The following is a 22,876-nucleotide window of genomic DNA, read 5'->3' as shown; positions in this document are numbered from 1 at the left end:
TCTGCCACAGACGTCCTCTGTGCTGTTGGCCAAGACTTTACATAATATATTCACTCATGGGGGCCTAGCTAAGGTTGCTTAGGGATCCTTGACTCTGCTATTTCCTAAATGTTGAGTGCTTGTCTTTGCCCCCTTAATATGTTTAACATGTTTTTTTGTATGTAATTAGCTAGACAGAAATTGGGGTACTTATCTAAACTTAACATAGATAGGTAGTTTTTATTTAAGTCATGTGTGGTGCATCTGTTCCACTCTTTGGATCTGCTCTAAATAAAACGGTGTTAAAACTGTTGTTTGCAGAGCGCTTTCAGGTGGTTTGTGGAGATCTGGCAGGCCACATGGTCCTGGATCCTACAACTTGTTTTCAGTTGTTTCTACAGGCTTCCAAGATCTTTGTTGTAGAGTTTGAGTGTCTGGAGAAGGAGGAGCCAGCCTAGCTGAACATATGCAGCTGCTATAAATATCACAGGAATGTTGCAGTTGTGAATAAAATTAAGAGTGGGACCTGGAGAGGGGAGGCGATCCAGACAACTAATGTTGGAAGACCCGTAGTGTATGGACTTTTTTTTTTTAAGTGTTACTTATGAAATAAATTGTCTAATATTTTTGTATTTTGGATATCTGTGTATGTTTTCATAAACAGTGTATGTTGGCATCAAAAGGAAATCAGTTTCCTTTTCTTCTACCCATTTGCTTAAATAATCATAAAAAAATAATTATGCCTTTCGGTAAAGTTAATTTTGATTGTGGCTTATAATGGTGATGAATATGTAATGTGGAGCTCTAGGAATTGTCCATGTCACAAATATGGTAATTCTTTAACAAATAAAATGTCTTAATGAATAGCTGTATGTTTCAAAAGTAGTGACGTTATTTTCCTGGAACTAGAATTCTAAAGTGAATAAAACATCAGATATTTAAACTTCATTCAATAGGCGGGTCTTTTTATTCAGAATGTGGCTATATGCTATAAACATATTTTATGTATAGTGTAAATATTTCCTTTATGGGATTTGTGGTAGGAATAAGAACCCTTCTTGTTTAAATGTGCTTGCTCCTGAACTGTCTAACTCTAATGGTGATAGTTTATTGTCTGTGCTCTGCCCAGGCAGAGCTATTATGCTCCCAGCAGGAGCTATTTATAGCTTGACACTGAGTACTTCTTTCTATATTGGTGCAGCCTACGCCTACTCAAAAAAGAAGTGAAGCTATAAAAAAACTCCAAGTCTTTTTTCTTTCTTTTCTTACCCTATCCTTATTCACATCAAATGTTACTTCAGGTTCTTTGAGCTCAACTCAAAGAACCTGAAGTGCCCAGATTTTTAAATAAAGAAGGATAATCTCTTGCAACAGAGGGAAGCAAGAACCAGACTACGTTCCTGCCCTTCACTGGGGAGAACTGTCTCAAGGTGTAAAATGCTATCTGGTGGCAGAGAGAGGAGTGTGCATGGAATAGGCAGGCCCAGAGGTTCGGGGCAATATAGAGGGAGTGGTTGTGTGACCAGGGGCAGAGCAATGAAGGGATCTAGCTAACTCGCAGGGCTCGGGACTAAGGGGCTATTTAATTGCTGTGTAGACGTTTAGTCAGTCTGGTACCCGGGCTCTAGGACTCCGCGAGGTGGGAGGGTCCCAGAGCTCAGGCTGCAGCCCGAGCCCAAACATCTACAACACAATTAAACAGCCCCTTAGCCTGAGTCAGCTGGCACAGGACAGCTGCGGTTGTCTAATTACAGTTTAAACATACCCCAAGGGTGCATGTATTTAGAGTGCAAGTGGCTGGTGCTTGGCAGCAGGTGAGCCTATATGAGGGATTGATGTGTCTTTAAGGGACAAATGCAATGAGTATGTCTGGGAAGGAAGAAATGATCACAAACACCTTCACCACTGTTTTGCTGTCTCCAGAGGGGAATGAAAGCAGTTTTTTTCTTTCTCCCCTCTTCTAGCCCTGTCACCTCCATTATCACACTTAACACCTAGTGGCAGAATTGCCTCATGCATTTTATATTAATTGGCCCAGGGACTGTCTCTTACTATGTGTTTACAGACTGCCTAGCACAATGGGTTCCCGATCTTAGTTGCGAACTCTAGGAACTACTGCAGGGGTCCCCAACGCGGTGCCTGCGGGTGCCATGGCGCCCATGGGGGCATCTACATGCGCCCGTGTCCTGGCCGGCCGTGAAGCACCCACCGAAATGATGCCAAATTTCTGCGGCATTTCGGTGGCGACGCCTCTCGATGACGCCGCTTGTCGCTGACAAGTGACATCATCGAGAGGAGTCGGCGCTGAAATGCAGAAATTTGGCGGCATTTCAGCAGGTGCTCCACCGCCACCACGGTCCTTTGTCTGGCGCCCGCCAGACAAAAAGGTTGGGGACCCCTGCACTACTGGAATGCAAAAAACACTAATAGACACATAATCAAACATGACAAGTACACCAATGTTTCCTCTGATTTTGAATTCTATTACTGTATTATGTAAAGGTTAGGTTTCTAAGAGGTGATCTTTTGGTGCTCTTAAATAGAATTTGATGCACAACAAGCATACTATGTGTCAGATTTTAAGGTGAAACCTATATTTTATATGTTTATTTCTTTGGCTGAACCAGACAATGTGTACCAAATGTAGTGGTAATATGATTCCTGACACCCATTGCTAAATATTACTCATGTTGAGGAGCAAATGTTAATTAGCACAGAATAAACATGACAACCAGGGAACCTAAGTTCCAGCATCTGTTATCTACACTGTGGAGAACTCCTTACTGATCTATCTGACCATTTGGTGTGTTGGTAATATCAGGAAGGCAACTACAGAGTATTGTGGTCAACTATTTAGGATTGTCCTTAGTTTTCTCAATAACCTAGTAGTCAAGACTTATTGGCTACTGGTGACACACAGCCGGCGTATGTTATTTCCTGCGTTTGAAATGCAATGCAGATTTTGTTTTGGTGACTAGGTGTTTCTAACTTTAGTTATTTAAAGAGTCACTCATATTCCATAATGACACATGAGTATGAAGTATTTAAAACTACATGAAAGAGAAAGGTACGATGGAGAAGAACATTGTGATTTGTAGCTGTTTTACATATGTGTTATCAAGAAAATGTAGATTATATTGATAAATAGGAATGTACTATCTATTGTCTCTACAGTTCAAAATAAAGTTGCTGCTCTACTTACAACTGAACTTAGGAATAGTGAGAGAAAATACTTGTAATGCATATTAGCACTGTTAAGTTTTCAAAATACTAGTACTCCAGTATTCTTTCACTTACTCAGAGGAGGGACGTTTGCTGCTGTCAGATTTTGTGAAGTGTTAGATTCCCATGTTATAGTTCGTGAGATTTTTTTTTTTGAGGTACTGCAGGATTTTCTGTTCATATGGAACTTTCAGATGCTTTGTAGAACCAGCATTGACCCACAATTTCCATGACTTTATCTCACTTAGCTGACATTAATGCATAAACTTCATATCTTAAATTATGTTTTGCAGTTATGCAAGCACCTGGCATGAGTAAATGGTAAAAAGCAGTATACATGACCAGTGTCTGCATTAGAGATGCATGGATGTAAAGGTCATGCAGAACGGTGTGCATGGTGGGATTTACATTGTTGAAAACAAAAACAATTAAGTATACAGTACGAGGATCACGTTCAACAATGTGTTATCTTCTTACTTGTGTAGTGGAGGGTTGGGGGGTTTTGGTTCGTTTTCTTGCTTTTTTCCATGCAACCATTTTTGAGCATTTAACCCTCTATTTGTAATCCAGTTTCCGTTTTTAAAACTGACATTAATTATATACCAGTGTTCAGAACAAATGAGATTTCAGCTTAAGCTCTGTCATTTCAGAAGTTGGACTCTGAGCAGAGGTGAAAGTTAGACTGTACGGTATGGCACGGTGTACCAGCAAGAGCCAGTGCGGGGATCCCTGGGCCCTTTAAATCTCCGCTTGAGTCCGGCTGCCAGAGCTCGGGTGGGGATTTAAAGGGCCCAATGCTCCTGCCACTGCGGGGAGCCCCAGGCCCTTTAAAGCACTTCGGGAGCTCCTGCAGCTGGGGATTTAAAGGGCCCGGAGCTCTGCGGTGGCTAGAGCCCTGGGCCCTTTAATTCACCACTGAGCTCTGGGGCTCCCAGCTGCCTCTGCAGCTGGTAATTCCGGGGTGATTTAAAGGCCCTGGGGTTCCCAGCCACAGCTGGAACCCCTGGGCCTTTAAATCTTCAAAGGCCCTGCCTCTTCTGGTTGAGGCCATGCCCCCGCTCAGGACTGCGGCTTATCGGTAAGTCGTTTAAGTTACCTTCACTCCTGACTCTGAGTTTTAGCAAGCTGTAGTTCTCAGTGATTGCAGAGGGATTTTCATTTTTAATCACTCCTTCAAATCCTTTGTGTTTTTCTCATGGATTCTTAAGACTAAAGAATGTCTAATCTTGTATTTGTAATCAAATGCCGACTATATAATTGTTGTAATCATTTCAGTTCTGTAATGTTGTCCAGAAGTGTCTTGAAACAAGTATATTGAAGGGGCTCTCTTTGGAACCATAATGTGTGTTAGTGGATTTAGTATGGTCTAGAAGTCATCTAAGCGTGGTCTGCACTAAGAATTGACATTGGTAGAGCTACATCCCTTAGGGGTGTGAAAAATCCACACCCCTGAGAGGCATACCTATTCCAGCCTATCCCCAGCGTAGACAGTGCTGGCCCAATGGAGCCTAACTACCAACTCTGGGGAGGTGGTTTATCTACATCATGTACTATATAGGTAATATCTACACTGAAGCGCTGCTGTGGCACAGCATCATTTTAATTTAGACATATTCCTAGAGACTGGTTTCAAAGGTGCTGAGCTTCTGCATTTCCCATTTACTTAAATTGAAGCGGTGGGTGCTCAGCCACTCTGAAAAACAGGTACAATAACCACTCTGTTTTAGCTTTTTAATGTGAAAAATAGGGATGGTATTGAGGTTTTGAGATGAATGGGTTTGTAAACTGCTTTGAAGATGCCAGGTGCTAAGTATTAATTCTGAACCTAAGATAGTTCAGATGTCACCAAAAAAACCAGACCCACATACCATAGCTTAATTCCTTAGGGTGAGATTCTCATACTATCCCAGCCTCATTATGCCAGGTAAAAGGGACAGAATAGCATAACAGGGCTCTAAAATCTCTATATCTGGCCAAGGAGGCACTGCAGAAGATAGCTGTAAGGCTGTCGTCTGAGAAGATACTTTGCAAGTCCTAAAATAGGAGTGGGATAGAGCTCTGGTCAGGAAAGGTGTATTGGGGGAAAGGTCACAGCATGTATAACTCTGGAGATTCTGGGCAGTGCTGCAGCTCACAGGGCAGCCTCAGGAGGTTGTCATAACTGAGGGTGTGTCTAGTGCTGCAGCTGTGCTATTGTAATGTAGATGCTTCCTACATCAACGGAAAGGGTTTTCAGCTGTCCCCATATTGATTGGGTACATATCACCTCAGGAAGGGATGCAGAGAGTTTCTTGACACCTTAAATGATTGCTTCTTGGAGCAGCTAGTCCTGGAACCCACAAGAGGTGGGGCAATTTTTGATGTAGTCATAAGCGGAGCATAGGATGAGGTCCAAGAGGTGAATATAGCTGCACTGCTTGGTAATAGTGACCATAATATAATTAAATGTAACATTTCTGGGGTGGGGAAAACAGGACAGCATCCCAACATTGTAGCATTTAATTTCAGAAAGGGAAACTACATAAAACTGAGGAGCAGCAAAGAATCCTGTGGCACCTTATAGACTAACAGACAGTCTGTTAGTCTATAAGGTACCACAGGATTCTTTGCTGCTTTTACAGATCCAGACTAACACGGCTACCCCTCTGATACAAAACTGAGGAGGTTAGTTAAATAGAAATTAAAAGGTACAGCACCAAAAGTAAAATCCATGTAAGCTACATGGAAACTTTTTAAAGGCACCATAATAGCGGCTCAATTTAAATATATACCCCACATTAAAAAACATACTAAGAGAACAAAAACGAGTCACTGTGGCTAAACAACAAAGTAAAAGAAGCAGTGAGAGGCAAAAAGCCGTCCTTTAAAAAGTGGAAGTTAAATCCTAATGAGGAAAATAGAAAGGATCAGGGTGGATTTGATTTAAATCAATCAGGAAGACTCTATTTAAACATGGTTTTCTACATAAAAGTGCGTTTTTGTTTGGTTGTTATAACCCTAATACATATTATTCTCAACTCAGAGATAGATGTAGGTTTCATTTTTAGAAGTTACACACTATATATTTTTAAACAGTGATTTATTTTGAAAACTTTTCAGATTAGTTTTACAGCTATATCAGAAAATGGATCCTTGTTTGGTTATTTAATTTACCAGAGATAATTGAAGGAGATATTTATGAAGTCATTGTGAGGTGAACTATCTCCAGTTCAAGAGGTTAATCATTAATATTTGGAGGATTTTCTTGCCATGCTGTATTAGGAGGAGACCATCACCAGACAGATATTTGAATTGTTTTATTTAACGAAAACAACAACATCAGGTATTCTGGATTTTTTTTTCTCCAACAGCAAATATATAATATTTTAACAAAAAACCATATGTCCCTCACTTCTCACATTTATCTCCAGACTTCTTCCTTTACTGTACTATACTATTCTGCCCCCAACAATCTTCTGTTCACTGAATTTTTTGAAACTTTGTACTTTTAGAGAAAGGTAAGGGATTGACAATGTGTACACAAATTTGCAGAGGGACAATAGAGCTGAGGTCTGTTATTTCTCACCTCTATATATTAATTTATTTATTTAAAAACGTTTTTGCTGTTAAAAAGCATGTTATCTCTGGAGACGCAAATTCACAGTCTGAGAACTGCAAAACTAAGCATCTCTGATGGTATCGTCAGACTGAGCACTGAATCCCATTGGGTACATTGTATAGATTATTTAGATTAATCTTTCTATCTGAGGCCTGAGGAACTCCATAAAACTGCGTCCTTAATCCATGGACTCTTGGAACTCATTTAGAAAACTTTCCTTAAACATTGCATTAATATATTGTCTCATACTATAGAATGAGAATTTATAATCCCTATTCCACGATGAGATATTTTTGAGCTATAACGTATCTTAATCAAAGCTATATTTACATAGGTTTTTTCTTCAAAAAACATTTGATCAAAAAAGTCCGATTTAAATAAAAAAAATTTTTTTTAAACCATTGGTTTTTACCCACCCTGGAAAGGAGCAAAACTCTGGCAAATGAAGTGTAAAAATATAATTAGGAAGGACAAAAAAAATTTGAAGAACAACTAGCCAAAGACTCAAGTAATAGCAAAAAAAAAAAATTAAGTACATCAAAAGCAGGAAGCCTGCTAAACAACTAGTGGGGCTACTGGATGATTGAGGTGTCAAAGGAGCACTCAGGGATGATAAGGCCACTGCAGAGAAACTAAATGAATTCTTTGCTTCGGTTTTCATGGTTGAGGATGTGAGGGAGATTACTAGACCTGAGCCATTCTTTTAGGTGACAAATCTGAGGAACTGTCCCAGACTGAGGTGTCATTAAGAGGAGGTTTTGGATAAATTGATAAACTAAACAGTACTAAGTCACCAGGAGCAGATGGTATTCACCCAAGAGTTCTGAAGGAACTACTAACTGTTGTCTGTAACCTATCATTCAAATGAGCTTCTGTACCAAATGACTGGAAGATAGCTAATGTGACACCAATTTTTAAAAAGGGATCCAGAGGAGACCCCGCTATTACAGGCCAGTAAGCCTAACTTCAGTACTGGACAAACTGGTTAAAACTATAGTAAAGAACAAAATTGTCAGACACATAGATGAACATAATTTATTGGGGAATAATCAACATGGTTTTTGTAAAGGGAAATCATGCCCCACCAGTCTACTAGAATTCTTTGAGGGGGGTCAACAAGCTTGTGGACAAGGGGAATCCAGTGGATATAGTGTACTTAGATTTTCAGAAAGCCTTTGGCAAGGGACCTTGTCAAAGGCTCTTAAGCAAAGTAAGCAGTCATGGGATAAGAGGGAAGGTCCTCTCATGGATTAGTAACTGTTCCTTATCTTTTAACCAAAGAGTAGGAATAAATGGTCAGTTTTCAGAATGGAGAGAGAATGGAGAGAGGTAAATAGTGGTATCCCCCAGGGGTCTGTACTGGGCCCAGTCCTATTTAACATATTTATAAATGATCTGGAAAAAGGCAAATAGTGAGGTGGAAAAATTTGTAGATGATACAAAACTACTCAAGCTAGTTAAGTCCCAAGCAGACTGCGAAGAGCTACAAAAGGATCTCTCAAAACTGAGTGACTGGGCAACAAAATGGCAGATGCAATATAATGTTAATAAATGCAAAGTAATGCACATTGGAAAACATAATTCCAACTATACATATAAAATGATGGGGTCTAAATTAGCTGTTGCCACTCAGGAAAGAGATCTTAGAGAACTATTCACAGTGACTCTGAACATCCACTCAGTATGCAGCAGCAGTCAAAAAAGTGAACAGAAAGTTGGGAATCATTAAGAAAGGGATGGATAAGAAGACAGAAAATATCATATTGCCTCTATATAAGTCCATGGTACACCCACATCTTGAATACTGCATTCAGATGTGGTTGCCCCATCTCAGAAAAGATATATTGGACTTGGAAAAGGTTCAGAAAAGGGGAACAAAAATGAGTAAGAGCCTGGAACAGCTTCTATATGTGTTGTATGAGTACAGGGCCTAGTACTGTGCAGCCTCTAGATATTACCATAATCCAATGCAAATACGATTTTTAAACCCACCATCTCCTAAGAGATAGAAAGCCCTTTGTGTTTAGCTTCTCAAAACTAGACGAATTATAGAATAAAAATATATAGTATGATTCAGCTATTTGTGAGAACACCTGTAGATAAAGTTTCTGCATTAAAAGGTAAAGATTCCAAAATTATTCATGTCCATAAAATAATTTTCCTCTCTAAAAACGGGTATGTGTGTATTATGCAATATGTAATCTGCACTGAACTGCACATACTGTAGTAGATGGCTTTATTAACAGGTAAACCTAGAAACCATAAATTCAATTTCTAAAGACTTTCCTATGATATCCATAGACTGGATTTTTGTATCACTATGGCACATTTCATGGTCTAACTAACATGAAACCGCAGGCTAGACTGATTTCAGTGAAGCTGTGCTAATTAACAGCAGATGAGGAACTATCCCCTAATATCCAGGTTACCAAAATTGGCTCCAGAAACAACACTGATTTTTTTGCTCACTTCTTCAAAAGTTTCTTGATAGTTTTATGTATACTTTTGTGAAGCTCGCCATTATGTCTAATGTGACTATGTCATTTGGCACTTTTGATATACACTAGAATTCTAGAATTAACTGAATTTTCAGTTTTCCCTTAGATGTCATTTTTTTAGGGGTTAGAAATCAAACTAGAATGCCAGAAGTGCAATATATGTTCATATAACAGCATTTACCTCAATAGCTAGCTAGTTTTCGTGGTGCAATTGTTTCACATTTTCATTCACTCTTTCCCCCTAGCAATTTGGCTGACATTTACTGTGTAAGTAATTCAGTACATCTTTTAGCATGATAAGATTTTTAAAAACTGAGTTACAGTGCCTACCACATAAAAAAATCAATTGTATTTAGCTGCATTTCTTTTAAGTAAGAATTCATTGTATATATTTGCTTGCGGTGCTTATAAATTTTCCATGCAGCAGAAAGCGATTTTGTTAATAGAGGTCAACTATAGACTTGACCCCCCCAAAATATTGCCAGATTTGAAAAGTCATTAATTTATTGTACAGTGAACTGCTTAGCTAACTATTTATTTATAGAAGATCTAGATGTTGTTAAATGGAAAATAAAAATTCTAAAATGCAAAGCATGCTCTTTTACAAAAACAGGAAAACATTTACATTTTTGTGCAGAAGTTTTCAGTCAGTTTGATGAAAATGCATATACCCTGCTTTCCTCTCCTCTTCCTTCATTCTTCCCTGATTCATCCAGTCCCTCCACATGCAAGTAGCAATTCTGGGCTAATTGAGTGGTTTAGATATCTAATCATAAATGAGGAAAATTTACTACTTTTAAGTAGATAAGTTAAGAACCCAGTTATATAAATTGGAAGTTATTTTATTAAAGGGACATTGTCAAATGTACTACACTATAGAGAAGTCCTCCAATGAGACGCTTAGAGTGTTAAATGGTTGGGTAATATCTTATTGTTCTCATCATTAACTTTCTCTCACCACCATTCTCCTTAATAAATGTATTCTGAGAACAGCCATTGTAAATACACTCCCTTGCAGTATTATCCTCTGTTTGCTGCAGAAGTAAATAGCCAATAGAGGGAACACAAAATAATTAACAAATCAGATTACAAAAATGATACTGATATAATAGATGAGTATGTTAGTGATGCTTATTTACTCCTGAGGGAATTCTGCACCAAAAAATTAAAAATTCTGCACACAATATTTTAAGTTTCTGCAAATTTTATATGTGAATAAATGTGGTGGCTCCAGCATGGCAGTGGGGAGCACAGACCACTGGCTGCACAGAGGTAGTAGCTCACCCTGCAGCCCCTCCTCAGACACAGACTCAGCAGTGAGGCTGCACCTGATCCTGACACAGCACAAGGACCAGACCTGCCCAGAAGCGGCACAGAGCCCTGCCCCTCCACACCAGGCACACCAGGTGTGGGACAGGCAGGTTCAACCCAGCAGGATCCAAGTGTGGAGCGACTTAGTGTGGGGAGATCCAGGTGTGGGATGAGAGGGTTCTGTGTGGAACAGTCAGTGTGTGTGGGGGAGCTGGATGCACAGCATCTCATTGGGGGTTCTGGGTGCAGGGGTAGTGGGACTCTGCAGAAGGGTCCAGGTGAAGGTGGTTGGGACTCAGAGGGGGAGGGTCTGGGTATGAGGGGATGGCACTCAGCGATGGGGGCTCGGATGTGTGTGGCTCAGCAGGGAGGTCTGGGTGCAGGGAGAGTGGGGCTTGGTGGGATGGGAGTTGGAGTTTGGAGGGCTCAGCAAGGGGTGGTCCATGTGAGGGGAGTGGGACTTCTTGGGGTCGGGGTTCGAGTGCAGGACTTCAGCAAGAGGTCTGGGTGCAGGGATCGGGGTCTGGATGCAGGGGTGAGGCTCAGTGAGGGAGTATGGGTGCAGGGAGTTCTGTGAGGAGGTTCTGGGTGTTGGGGGAATGAGGCTCGATGGGGGATACAAATGAATGGGTGATGGCAGCTACCCCACAGGGAGGTCTGGGTGCAGACCTCCCTGTGGGGTAGCTGCCATCACATGGACCCCTCCGTCTGCAGCTGAGGAGTGCTGAGGCAGGAAGAGGGAAAGGGCAGAGCTTCCAGCAGCTGGGGAAGGTTTCTGGGGGTGGGTCTGAGTTGGCCCCAGCTGCTCCTTGCAGGGGAAGAGGAAGTCTCATCCTCCCCCAACCCCAGTCCAGCCAGGACTAGCAGCTGGGCCCATCACAGGGTAGGAGCCACGGGCTGGAGCATCCCCATTCCCACCCCCTTATGTGATTTACCTCTCTGTCAGCTGTTCTGGGTTCCAGAAACAACATGCCTCCTCTGCTGGGGGTTGGGGTTTGGGGGGTGCATGACCACACTTCCCTTTTCTTCCCCATCGGAAAGTTATTTTTCTGAAGAGAAGCAAAAAAATCTGTGGGAATATGAATTCTGTGCACACGTTGTGGTGCAGAGTTCCCCCCACGAGTATTGTGGCAAGAAAGTGAACAACAAATGAATATGGTGTTTGTCTTCCACAGGGAGCAAGAAAAAGGTGCCTGGATATGGGAACAAATTTTACTTTTAAGCTTCTAAGAGGATACTGTAAATAAAACCAACTGCAAACTGTGCAAGCTGTTGTACTCAAACCATACAAGTATTGGGTTTGATTTCAGATTGCCACTGCAAAGCAGCAGTGATTTGCCACAAGTTTCTAGTCCTCCTCACTGCCCATAGAAGCCTCTTGAATGTTTTTTTTTCTCTAACTAGATGTCTCAAAAACTTCATGCTGTTGTCAGTGAACTTAAAGGTAGTTTGATTCATTTTGTTAGGTGGCATGACACTATTTCTCTGTTTTTGCTTGAATCCATCCCATGTGATTAAGAGGGTCAGCTCAGGAGCCATTTTCACTTGATTTCTCTAAGATAGAGGCTGCAACTGAAGTAATTCAGTGGCCCAGGAAAAGAAGGTATACATATTTTTCAGAACTGCTCCCCTAACCCATTTGGTTCTGTAAAATCTCCGAGGTGTTAACCTAAAATGGTATCTTTAATTTTATTCATAGATTCTAGGGCTGGAAGGGACCTTGAGAGGTCATCGAGTGCAGTCCCCTGCCCTCATGGCAGGACCAAATACTGTCTAGACCATCCCTGATAGACATTTATCTAACCTACTCTTAAATATCTCCAGAGATGAAGATTCCACAACCTCCCTAGGCAGTTTATTCCAGTGTTTAACCACCCTGACAGTTAGGAACTTTTTCCTAATGTCCAACCTAAACCTCCCTTGCTGCAGTTTAAGCCCATTGCTTCTTGGTCTATCCTTAGAGGCTAAGATGAACAAGTTTTCTCCCTTCTCCTTATGACACCCTTTTAGATACCTGAAAACTGCTATCATGTCCCCTCTCAGTCTTCTCTTTTCCAAACTAAACAAAGCCAATTCTTTCAGCCTTCCTTCATAAGTCATGTTTTCTAGACCTTTAATCATTCTTGTTGCTCTTCTCTGGACCCTCTCCAATTTCTCCACATCTTTCTTGAAATGCGGTGCCTAGAACTGGACACAATATTCCAGTTGAGACCCAACCATTGCAGAGTAAAGCAGAAGAATGACTTCTCGTGTCTTGCTCACAACACACCTGTTAATGCATCCCAGAATCACATTTGTTGTTTTTTTTTGCAACAGCATCACACTGTTGACTCATATTTAGCTTGTGGTCCACTATAACTCCCAAATCCCTTTCTGCTGTACTCCTTCCTAGACAGTCTCTTCCCATTCTGTGTGTGAAACGGATTGTTCCTTCCTAAGTCGAGCACTTTGCATTTGTCTTTATTAAACTTCACCAGATCTATCTGGTTCCAGTCAGAGAGGTACATGTCAGATGGTAGGATGATTGTCCACACATGGAGGATGCCGCTGTTTGTAGAAAGGAGGGTTCTTTGTCAAGTCCTAAAATTGAGGAGGATGCCATGCAATAGTCATGAGAAAGGATGATGGGGAGAGGTAGCAAGCAGGCAGTTGTACTGAAGTGAATGGTGAACAAAATTCTTGTAGTCAGGAGGAAGAACAAGCTGATACCTGATGACCAGGAATGAGGCTACCTAAACTTAAAAACCTCTTCGTTTTTGCGCCTTTCTCTCTCTCTCTCTCTCACCCACACACTCTACCTATGTCTACCAATGTGAAGTGCTGAAAATGACAACTCAGAGGCCATAGGAAGTGTTAGGTAGAGTGGTGTTTGTTCTGACTCTTGTCCATCAGTGTTCTGTGCTGAGGTGTGAGGGGAGCATCACTAACACTGAATTGTTTAGTTGGTGAAGACCTGAAGCAGCTGTGATGTGTGGGTTTTTTTTTCCTACTATCATGATGTTGCATATGCATTAGCTAGATAGGTAGGCAATTCACTTAGGCCTCTTTGCTTTCGGCATCCTTTTCAGTAAAGGAACTGTCTGATGAAATGACATCTGAACTCTTGACACCCATCTATAATGTTTAGAAAGCTTGAGCAGCAGCTGCAGGGTGACTAGCTGCTTGTCCCAGAAAGAGGACAGGGAAAGGAACTGTCTGCATGGCATAGATGACTGTGGAGGAGAATATAGTGTATGGCACAAAATTCATTCATACCCATATCGATGCTCTCTTGTTTAATGTAAAAGCAGATCAGATGCTGACCTATTGTCCTTCTTGTGCAGAAAGAGGGATTCTTCTAGGAGCTGATGGCAGTTGCAGCTCTCTAGTGACAGATGCCAAATTGCACTTCTTTTCTACACTACGACTGTTTCAGATTAAAACAGTACAAGCAGCAGTTTGGCATGACTTGGCCAGCAATGCAGGCAGAACAGTGTTCACCTCTCTGTTGCAACTGGTCCAAACCTCCCCAACTATTTACCTTTAAATCAATCAGAAAGCAAAAAAATCTGATCTAATTGGTTAACAATTAATATTTCAGTCATATGTATTCAGATCTGTGATGCTAAACAGTAGAAATATTCTGATTCATCACGGAACTGTTTCAGCTGGTAAGAAACAAGAATTTTTTTTTCAGATATTGATGGGAACAAAATGTGCTTTTTTAGTGTTGTACTGGAAAACTAAAAAAGATGGATGAAAGGAATGCTAATTCCTGTTTTCATGGGCGTCATGCAGGGTTACTTTTTTTTTTTTGAAGTTGCAGTTTACTAATATAATTTGTGCTCAAAGATATCAACATGTTTCACTAAAGGTTCTGCATCTTATATCATGAGTATCACAGCTATCGTCCTGTCTGCTGTAGTTGAATATGAATGATGCCATGGGAATTTTGTAAGAGTAGAGGTCTGTCCTGGTGTAGAGGGCCAAAATTTCCCTCTAGTCCCTCACTATGTATTGTTTACATTCAGAGCTATGCCATCTTCAACTCCAGTGGTGCTCTGTGTTATGTACATTTGAAGTGTTTTGGGCTCCTTCAAAATGAAGGACACTAAATAAATGTAAAATACAATATTCACCAGGAAATATAAAATATGAACTGAGGAATGATATCTCAACTTGTATTGTTTTCACTGAACCAGTTTGTCCCCTGTCCTGGTAAAAGATACTAGACAAGGGATTTGTGTGTGGCTATTTCTGCAAGGATTTCTTTGTGGCGATTCCTCAACAGCCTCTTGTTGGGAGGGCAGGGTTTGCTGACTTATGCTAAAGCTCTTGCCCGAAAGCATAGCAGACTGGCTGCAACCCTGCACCAGTTTGGCCTTGGCAGCTCCTCTCTAACTCCCTGGCAGTGAATGCCCTGTGGTGGTGAACAGTTTAGGTCAGAGATGATGTGGGAGTACAGGTGGTCTGCTATGTTTGCAGATGCAGCCTCTATCACAACAAGGCCACCCTGCCCATTCCCATTGCAGGACCCTGGAAGGGGTCTTGCTGCCACAATCTCCTCAAGAATGGATTACCGTTTCTATATAAATTCTGTGGAGCCAAAGAGGGATTGATAGGAATCCTAAGCACAGTTGCTGGCCCACATGGAGCTGCTTCATCTCATCAGGCAGGGAAGACCATGGTACCCGCTCTGTGTATGGAGAGAGATTTACACAGGAAGGGGCTTCCAGTGCAGCTCAAGGACACTGTCTAACCTGTTGACTCAAATAAATGGCTGATGCTTAATACATATGAACTGGGGACCACTTGAATACTTTATGGTATATTCTGGAGGCTGACAACTTTCTAAAATTGATATTAACTATTCAACAGAGAAAAAAAGAAAATTAATTGAAAATTGTTGCTTTTTTCCAGGAAATGTTTTCCTACCTTTCAGGTCAGCTGAGGAAGCTAGCAGAAGTCTACAATGAGAGGCTGTTGAACACACCACACAATCCTATTTCTTTAGGTAATTACTGTTCAGCTTTGAACTGAGCCAGCACTTCTGAAATCTTCTATATTTTTAATACACTTGCATACACAAGATGAGCTTGCATATGGTTGATTCCATTCCATTCCATTAATCTTATGCCAATACAAGTCCATTGAAATCAATGGACTCGCATCAGCCTAAAAGTGGAGTAGTGCAGTTAGTGACTCAGGCTCTGTATTTATATACATAACTGCTTGTGATCAAAATATGCTGTGTTTGATCATGAGAGTAAAAAGAGTGACAGCATTTAGTACTACAATTTATTTATTTATATACTGTTTAATAGTTATTTCAACCACAACTGCTTGGTGCTGAACCTCTGTAAAATAGACTATTAGTGAGTCCTTTTATTTACTTAGGATTTTCATTGTAAGCAATAACTCTGCTGAACCTGGAAAACTGGAACGTCTCTCCCCACACAGTATCTCAACTGTATAAACAGTCTAATCAGCTAATGAAAGGCTATCTTTAGTGGAAAACTGAAAAGAATTAAAAAATACTAGTAAGAATGTTCATATTAGTTATATTCTAACTCAAATGTTTAACCAGGGCACTGTTGTTAGATAAAACTTATCAATGGTTCTTTTCTTGTGAAAGAGGAGCTTTATTACAGTTGTTATAACATAGCTGTTTGTGTCTTCAGCTATGTCTCTAGAGAATCTAGATAAACACAGTGACATGGCTGTTACTCAGCTTGGATCTATGCTTTTCACAAGACAAGTTTCAGGAGCAAGGTGAGCATCTGAAATATTTTAAACATTTATCATATTCAGTGAAATTTGCTGTGCTGTGATGGTTCTTAGGACTTTACAAACTGACTGAGGAATAATGTGTACACATGTATCCCTAGCACAAATTTGAAGCTGGTTGTAAAGAGTCAGTGATGCATTCTTCATTCCACTGCTTTCAGCCTTCACTGTCTTGTTAGTTTAGTTTTCCCACAAGTGTCCTCATGCTTCCTCCCATGCTGCTCCTTATGCATGCAAGGAACTTCCTGTAAAAATTTGCTAAACCACTAACTACATAATGTCTGTCAAACCTCTCCTTAAAACTTGCCACTGACAGGATGCCTGCAAAACACTGTATGCTAGTTAGACAATTGGTGTGCTATGATACGACTACTGATTACCATGTTACGTTGTACTATTCCTGTCTGTTTGCTGTAGCACCTAATCTTAAGATTGTCCTTTTCCCAGATTATTCACAGTCCTTTTTTTGTTATATGTGGCAGTAGTGCCTAGTACAATGTGGTCCTGACCCTAATTGGGGCCTTCTAGGTGTGGTACCACAATACAAATTAGTAATAATGCATCTTTCACTAGCTGTGGAAGCAGTTACAAACTTCAGTTTTTGTCAAGCACAGTAATTTTAGAGGAATATTTAACATGGCTTCAGCTGTATTTTAAAAAATCATCTTTGTGCCAAAGATCCAGGAAATACATTGCTTATCTCTAATGTTGTTTGTTGCTTTTTGTAGTGTGAAAGAAAATCCTACTTTCCAGAAATAACTTCAGCCAGTGTAGGTGGAAAAATTTTAGTGCTAGACCGTACATGGCAAGGGAAATGCAGGCCAAATAATTTTTAATGATTTCAGTTTAAACCTTTTAGAAGAAGAGGATGATCTAAAACTTGTTTTGGCAGCATTCTTTAATCTGAATATTGCTGCTGTCAACTAACTTCTGCTACAGGGTTAGTCACTTTCTCTGGCAGAACTGAGTATTTTCACATCAGAAGACCATGCTTCATTAGCTTGGATTATTCCACTTCTTATACAGATGAACTACAGTATATCTGTATATACACTGCAGTAAAATGGGGTGTTTTTTGTTTTGTTTTGCCTGATGGTAAGTTTTACTTGTCCTGCTATTACAGTCCTCTTTGGGTAGATTGGTCTCCACAGATATCATCTTTGAAAAAATTCAAGGTTTCATCAAGTTCAAAAGTTCCAGTCCTATTTGTACCCATGCTGTTTTTTATAGTTCTTGATTTTAATGTTCTTTAATAATTGGTTCAATTCAGGTACTTTTACACAAACTTGTTTATAATTTACGCTTGTTGTTATGCATAGAAATGCTTGTAAATGATTTCAGAATACTGTGCTTCCTATAAACAGCCCTGAGCATTGTTAACTGAATTGTGATTGTTTGTTTCAGGGTGGTTCCCCTTGGATCTTTGCAAACAGTGAACAACTACACTTTCAAAGGCTTTATGTCACATACAAATAGCTATCCCTGTGCTTATCTCAATGCTGCTTCAGCAATTGGAATGAAAAAGCAAGATGTAGACCTGTTCCTAAAAAGACTGGATAAGTGTATGAAGACTTTTAGAAAAGAAAAGAGCAATAGAAAAGATGTGCCTGAAATGGATAACTGTACTAAACATACAAGTGTGGGAGAGACTGAATACTAGAGCAAGATGTGGATTTTGGAACACACAAAGTTTGGTGTGTGTGTTTGTTTGTTTTTTGGGGGGGTTGTTTGTTTTTTTGATTAGGTGACGTTTGTATCCTGTTTGTATTGTGGAATATGCAATACAGGGAGTGGAAATTTAAATTAAAAAAAAACTTGGATGAAATTCAGATTTTAAAAAAATTATTGGGTAACATTCAGTGCTGTGCAGACAGCAAACCACAAGGCTTTTGCACCTCTTAAAAACCCACTCAAGTACTCAAATAGGGCTTAAATGGTATGAAGGCTCTAAGGTGGGTCTTTCTCTAGAAGTGAATTTGCCCCATTGTGATTGGAGTTGGACAAATATCTGAAGAACATTTCAGTGAATATTGATTAATATTTTAAACTGGATTTGCTTTAGCAGTGTTTTGTATCCCTTCTGATTTTGCTATTGGTGTTCATTTAGCAAACAGTCCTTTTTTGCTCACAAAAATGTCTCTGGAACGAGTGTTCATGCATGTGTGAGTATTTGCTGATGAGTGCATTCACAGCCATTTCCTGCTACATCTCTTTATGGGCATGGATATTATTAAATGAAATTTTAAAGTAATGTGAGCATGAGATACAATGGGGAGAAATGGTTTTTCCAAGTCCCTTTCCTGATAGTAATTTGAACAGCTGAAAACAGGAGTCACATGTTCGAAGTCTGTACATGTTCTTAGCCAGGGATCACCATGGAAAGGCACAGACTCCCTATGGCAAAGTGAAATCTACAAGGGAGTGTAACAGAGCAATTTACAAGGATTCAGCCAATCCTCAGCCCCTGGAAAGACTTTCAGGGTTGAACAGTCCCACAGGAAGCATATGGGGGTAAACAGCAGGGAAAGAAGGGGGCTGCAGTAGGAAGGCAGTGAAATGGGAAGATCTCCCCTTCCTCTTGCATTTGATTTATGCCTTAATAATTGCTCTCCTGAATAGGAGAAATCAGCAGACCTGAAGTAATGGGAGATTGGTTCTCCTATGGGTCCTAAGGAGGAACAGCAGATGTTCATGGGGACTCCTAGGATGTTAGATTTACTCCAGCACTTTGATAAATTTGGAGACCATGCCTCCTAATTCTGAACCATCTCCTGTGGGTGGTGCTGCTGCTGCCCCAGCTATATTCAGTCACTGACTGAACTCGTTAGCCTAGGTAAAGGCTCATATCACTGAGTTTGCTTTTGTTGGCTTAGGCTTGTCAAGTTTTTTTCATTTTTTAAAAAGAAATTAAAACAGGATTCATGTGGTATATGCAGAGCGGCAATTTGGTTAAATTAAAGATATTCCAAATCATTTATTGGCCAAGTGGAGCGAGATCTAATGCTCAACTCAGTGGCATTTCTCTGTGTTTGTCTGTAATATGATAATTTTGGCATGCCACATCTGATCAATTTTAAAAATAATGGAACGTTCTAGGCATCCGTAGACACACCTTCTATTAGTTCTGATGGAAATCAGAACACCAAAAGAGCCTGATTCAGAGGAAAATCTGGGCCACACACTGCCTGTTGCCACAGGCAGAGGAATCTCTGCTGTCCCCTGTACATAGCAGAGGCAGCAGCTTAACCTGTTGAGTGGGGAGACTGTAGCCTGGACTCTAACAGAAATGAGAGCTTTCCAGGCATGGTATATATGGAGGGAAGTGGAGGTGGGGGTGGAGAGAGCCCAGTGCATGGGGGAGGAGTAGGGACCCAGAGAGGGAGGGGGCCAGGGTGAGGGTATGCAGCAGGGACCAGAGGGATGGGGCAGTTGTGATGGGTGAAGCAGGGACCCGGAAGTGAGGGAAAGGAAGATGGAGGGGGAAGGAAGCAAGGACCCAGAATGCTTTAGGGGGAGAGAGGGAGAAGCAAGATCTTCAAGAGTATGTAGGGATGGGGAGTGGTGGTGGTGAAGGAAGCAGGGGTCCAGAGTGGAGATGTGGGGAGAGGAAAGGGCTGTGGATGGGAAGTCAGGAGGGGCAAACCATAAATACTTGGGGGTGGAGAGCAAGGACCTGGAGAGTGGGCAATGGTGACTGGGAGTGTAACAGGGCATCGCAGGGCCACCTTGGTCCTGCCTCTGCTCTGCTTCAAAAACTACTCCAAGACTTTCTGACTCAGGAGTCACCAGTGCAGTTTATTTGCATGGTGCCATCCCACCACCTTCTCACCAGGTGTACGCCTTGGAGATTCCAGCCTTGAAAACTCCTTAGTCTCTGACTCAGGAGGGCAGAGCTACCACACTCCTTCCCTGGCTCTCCGCCCCCACCTCTGGGTCTGTATATAAAACCAGGCTAATCAGGCTGGCAGCTGTTTTTCCTTTACCAGTCAGCCACTGGTTTACCTCCTTTAATTAGAGCTGGAGTGACAAGGCTGGCTCAGTCATTCCTGCTGGGCACCCTGTCACAGGGAGGGAGGTATGCAGGGAACACACATAGACCAGAGCAATGGGGGTACACTCTGAGCCCCTGTTATGAGGAAAGGGGTGGAGGAGTTGTAGGGAGATCCTGAAATAGAGGATGATGCAGTATGACATACAAGGAATTTACTGCGGGGGAAATGGAGGAATGCAAGTAGCCCCTGGAGGCACACTGTGCGTGGCCTGCTGAAGCTATGAAGAATGTGGCCCACTAGTTTTACTTACACACACACACACACACACACACACACACACACACACACACACACACACACACACATATTTTCTTTTGTGATTCCATTGTCTGTGGTGACTTGGCATATTTTTACTTTAACATAATATCACCATTTAAATGCTGCATGCATTCTAGCCTCAAGTTAGATTTTTGTTAAATGTATTTGTTCACAAGCATGATTTGTATATGCCATTGTAAAATACTGTCATACAAACTAAGGCCCGTAAATTGTAGAATTCTGCCAGCCGGAACAGAACTGCCAGACCTCCTATTCTGACAATGCCGCAAGCCTTTGTGCCTCATTTGTCCACTTCTTCCATGGGCATCATAATGGCTTCTTTCCCCAACACTAATCTCTGTGCCTGGAATGCCCAGCAAGGGCCGCTGTTCTCTCTGCAGACAAATCTGTTCTTCAGGCTCACATTGAAGACTCAGCAAATGCCCTCATCGAGCGAGTCAATTTAATTTTTTTTTAAAAACCTTGTACCGTCATGATGTGCGTGTGCCTTAAACTAAATACCTCTGTGATCTTATTGCTGCTACTCTTGTTCTTCCTCACCCTGCTGTTTGTCACTCTCACTTGCTGTGTCGCTGTCATTTGTTATGTCATGTCACATCTTAATTTAGACTGTAAGCTCTGGAGGCCAGATGCTGTGGGTAATTTAATAACTTGAAATTAAATTTGATTTAAATAATCCAAACTCCAATGTATTTTTAAAAAACAAATGGAAAAGAATTACCAAACCTTTGTGTTGATCTCTTACAATGCAGAGCTAGTTCTGTAGAAAAGATGTGAGCCAAATTATTAAACAGAATGCCTTTAAAGGAAGATTAGAACGTCATTGACCACTGTCCACCAGTATGTATGATAAAGTAAGTAATATACATTCCAATTATGCACCAGTTACTAACTTAATCTTTCCATGTGTCCCTTATAAAAACCAGTTATGGACAAGGTCCCCTTAAGACTATGGGAAATACTACCCCTTAGAAGTGGGCAGAGTTTCACAGCACTGCTGCTAGAAGGTGATGATAGAATGAAGGCAGCTCTGTTTGGAGGTAGGGTGAGAGGGAAAAGCTGATAATGGCTGCCTCTCATGAAAATTTTGCAATGAGATTGTATGGAGAAGGGGAAGAACTCGAGAACCTTTGCCACACTGCACCCAGTCACAAAGTTCATAGGAAGGTAGGAGTGAACTGACATTTGACCTGATGATGATGTGGAGATTTTAATCAACTACACTTTCAACATGATGGAAGAAGTAAGGCCACGGGGCCTCCCACAACTCAAAGAAAACCAAATTAAGTGGTTGAGAGGGGGTGACTCTGTGTGTAGGAGGGGGCCAGTGCTGTTTCCTCTCAAGGTTTGTGAGATGCAGTGCTTTAGTTCCATTTTACCATATAATAACCTGTGCTAATTAGTTCCTGAATGTTTGACATGTCTGATTAATTGTGTATTAAGATCACCTGTAATGTCTTACTTTAAATGATCCAGGGCAAAAATACATAATAAATGTTTTAATATATTTGTCTTTGCAGCCTTGAATATTTTTGTCTAGTTTATGTAAATCTCATTTCAGAGGATCAGGCAAATTCTTCAAGTGTTTGTCACATATATTGCACTGTTGGTGTGTGCTATGTCTGTTGGGGGCCAACCCTACATCCTGAGTTTATTCATGCCTCCAACTGACTATTTAAAGGGTGGGGGTGTCCCCAACCACCTGGTTCCTTCTTACCACCTGTGGAATTTGCAATTTCTCGGCTTGCTTGCTGTGTGATCTATCAGATCTGATTGAGGGAAGGAGGGGATAATTATTAATCAGGCTTAGAGGGAGAGAGAAGGCAGGCCAGCAGGGCCAGGGTAAAGACCCTCTCTTCCCTCTCTTTTCTTTGGCAAAAGGCGATGATGCTTATTGTATGATACAGTGAATAGAATTGCTATGTGGGACTCTTAAGAGGGTGGTGGTTGATATAACACTAATAAAGTACATAGTGGTGGTTACAAATTGGAGGTGTCAGACCCATTTGTTCAGGGAGACAGGAGCAGAGGGCCACACTCTGTCACAGGACACCATCTCCAAATTTGCTGACAGGTTTCCTCAAGATGGCGGAGAGGCATTTAAATCCTTTAGTTTGAAGGGGCAACTTGCATGTACATCTCTTCAAGTAGATGATGCAGACACAGCGTCC

General features: G+C 41.1%; 1 protein-coding gene across 2 annotated transcripts in view; it reads left to right on the top strand.

The window, feature by feature from the left end:
- Positions 1-22,592, top strand: part of SEPSECS (Sep (O-phosphoserine) tRNA:Sec (selenocysteine) tRNA synthase) — a 54,873-nt gene extending 32,281 nt beyond the window's left edge. Inside the window, exons 8-10 of one of the 2 annotated variants that reach the window (XM_030563077.1) lie at positions 15,508-15,601; positions 16,269-16,359; positions 17,779-22,592. In XM_030563077.1, coding sequence (XP_030418937.1) covers positions 15,508-15,601; positions 16,269-16,359; positions 17,779-18,034 — 441 coding nt within the window. In that variant the 3' untranslated portion in view covers positions 18,035-22,592. The remainder of the gene's footprint in view (positions 1-15,507; positions 15,602-16,268; positions 16,360-17,778) is intronic. The other variant, XM_030563076.1, reaches the window with a different exon arrangement.
- The last annotated feature ends 284 nt before the right edge of the window (positions 22,593-22,876 follow it).

The sequence above is a fragment of the Gopherus evgoodei genome, chromosome 5, assembly GCF_007399415.2.
Source record: "Gopherus evgoodei ecotype Sinaloan lineage chromosome 5, rGopEvg1_v1.p, whole genome shotgun sequence".
Taxonomy (NCBI): Eukaryota; Metazoa; Chordata; order Testudines; family Testudinidae; genus Gopherus; species Gopherus evgoodei.
Note: the sequence above shows the minus strand (reverse complement) of the source record. Positions and strands in the feature narration are given on the sequence as shown.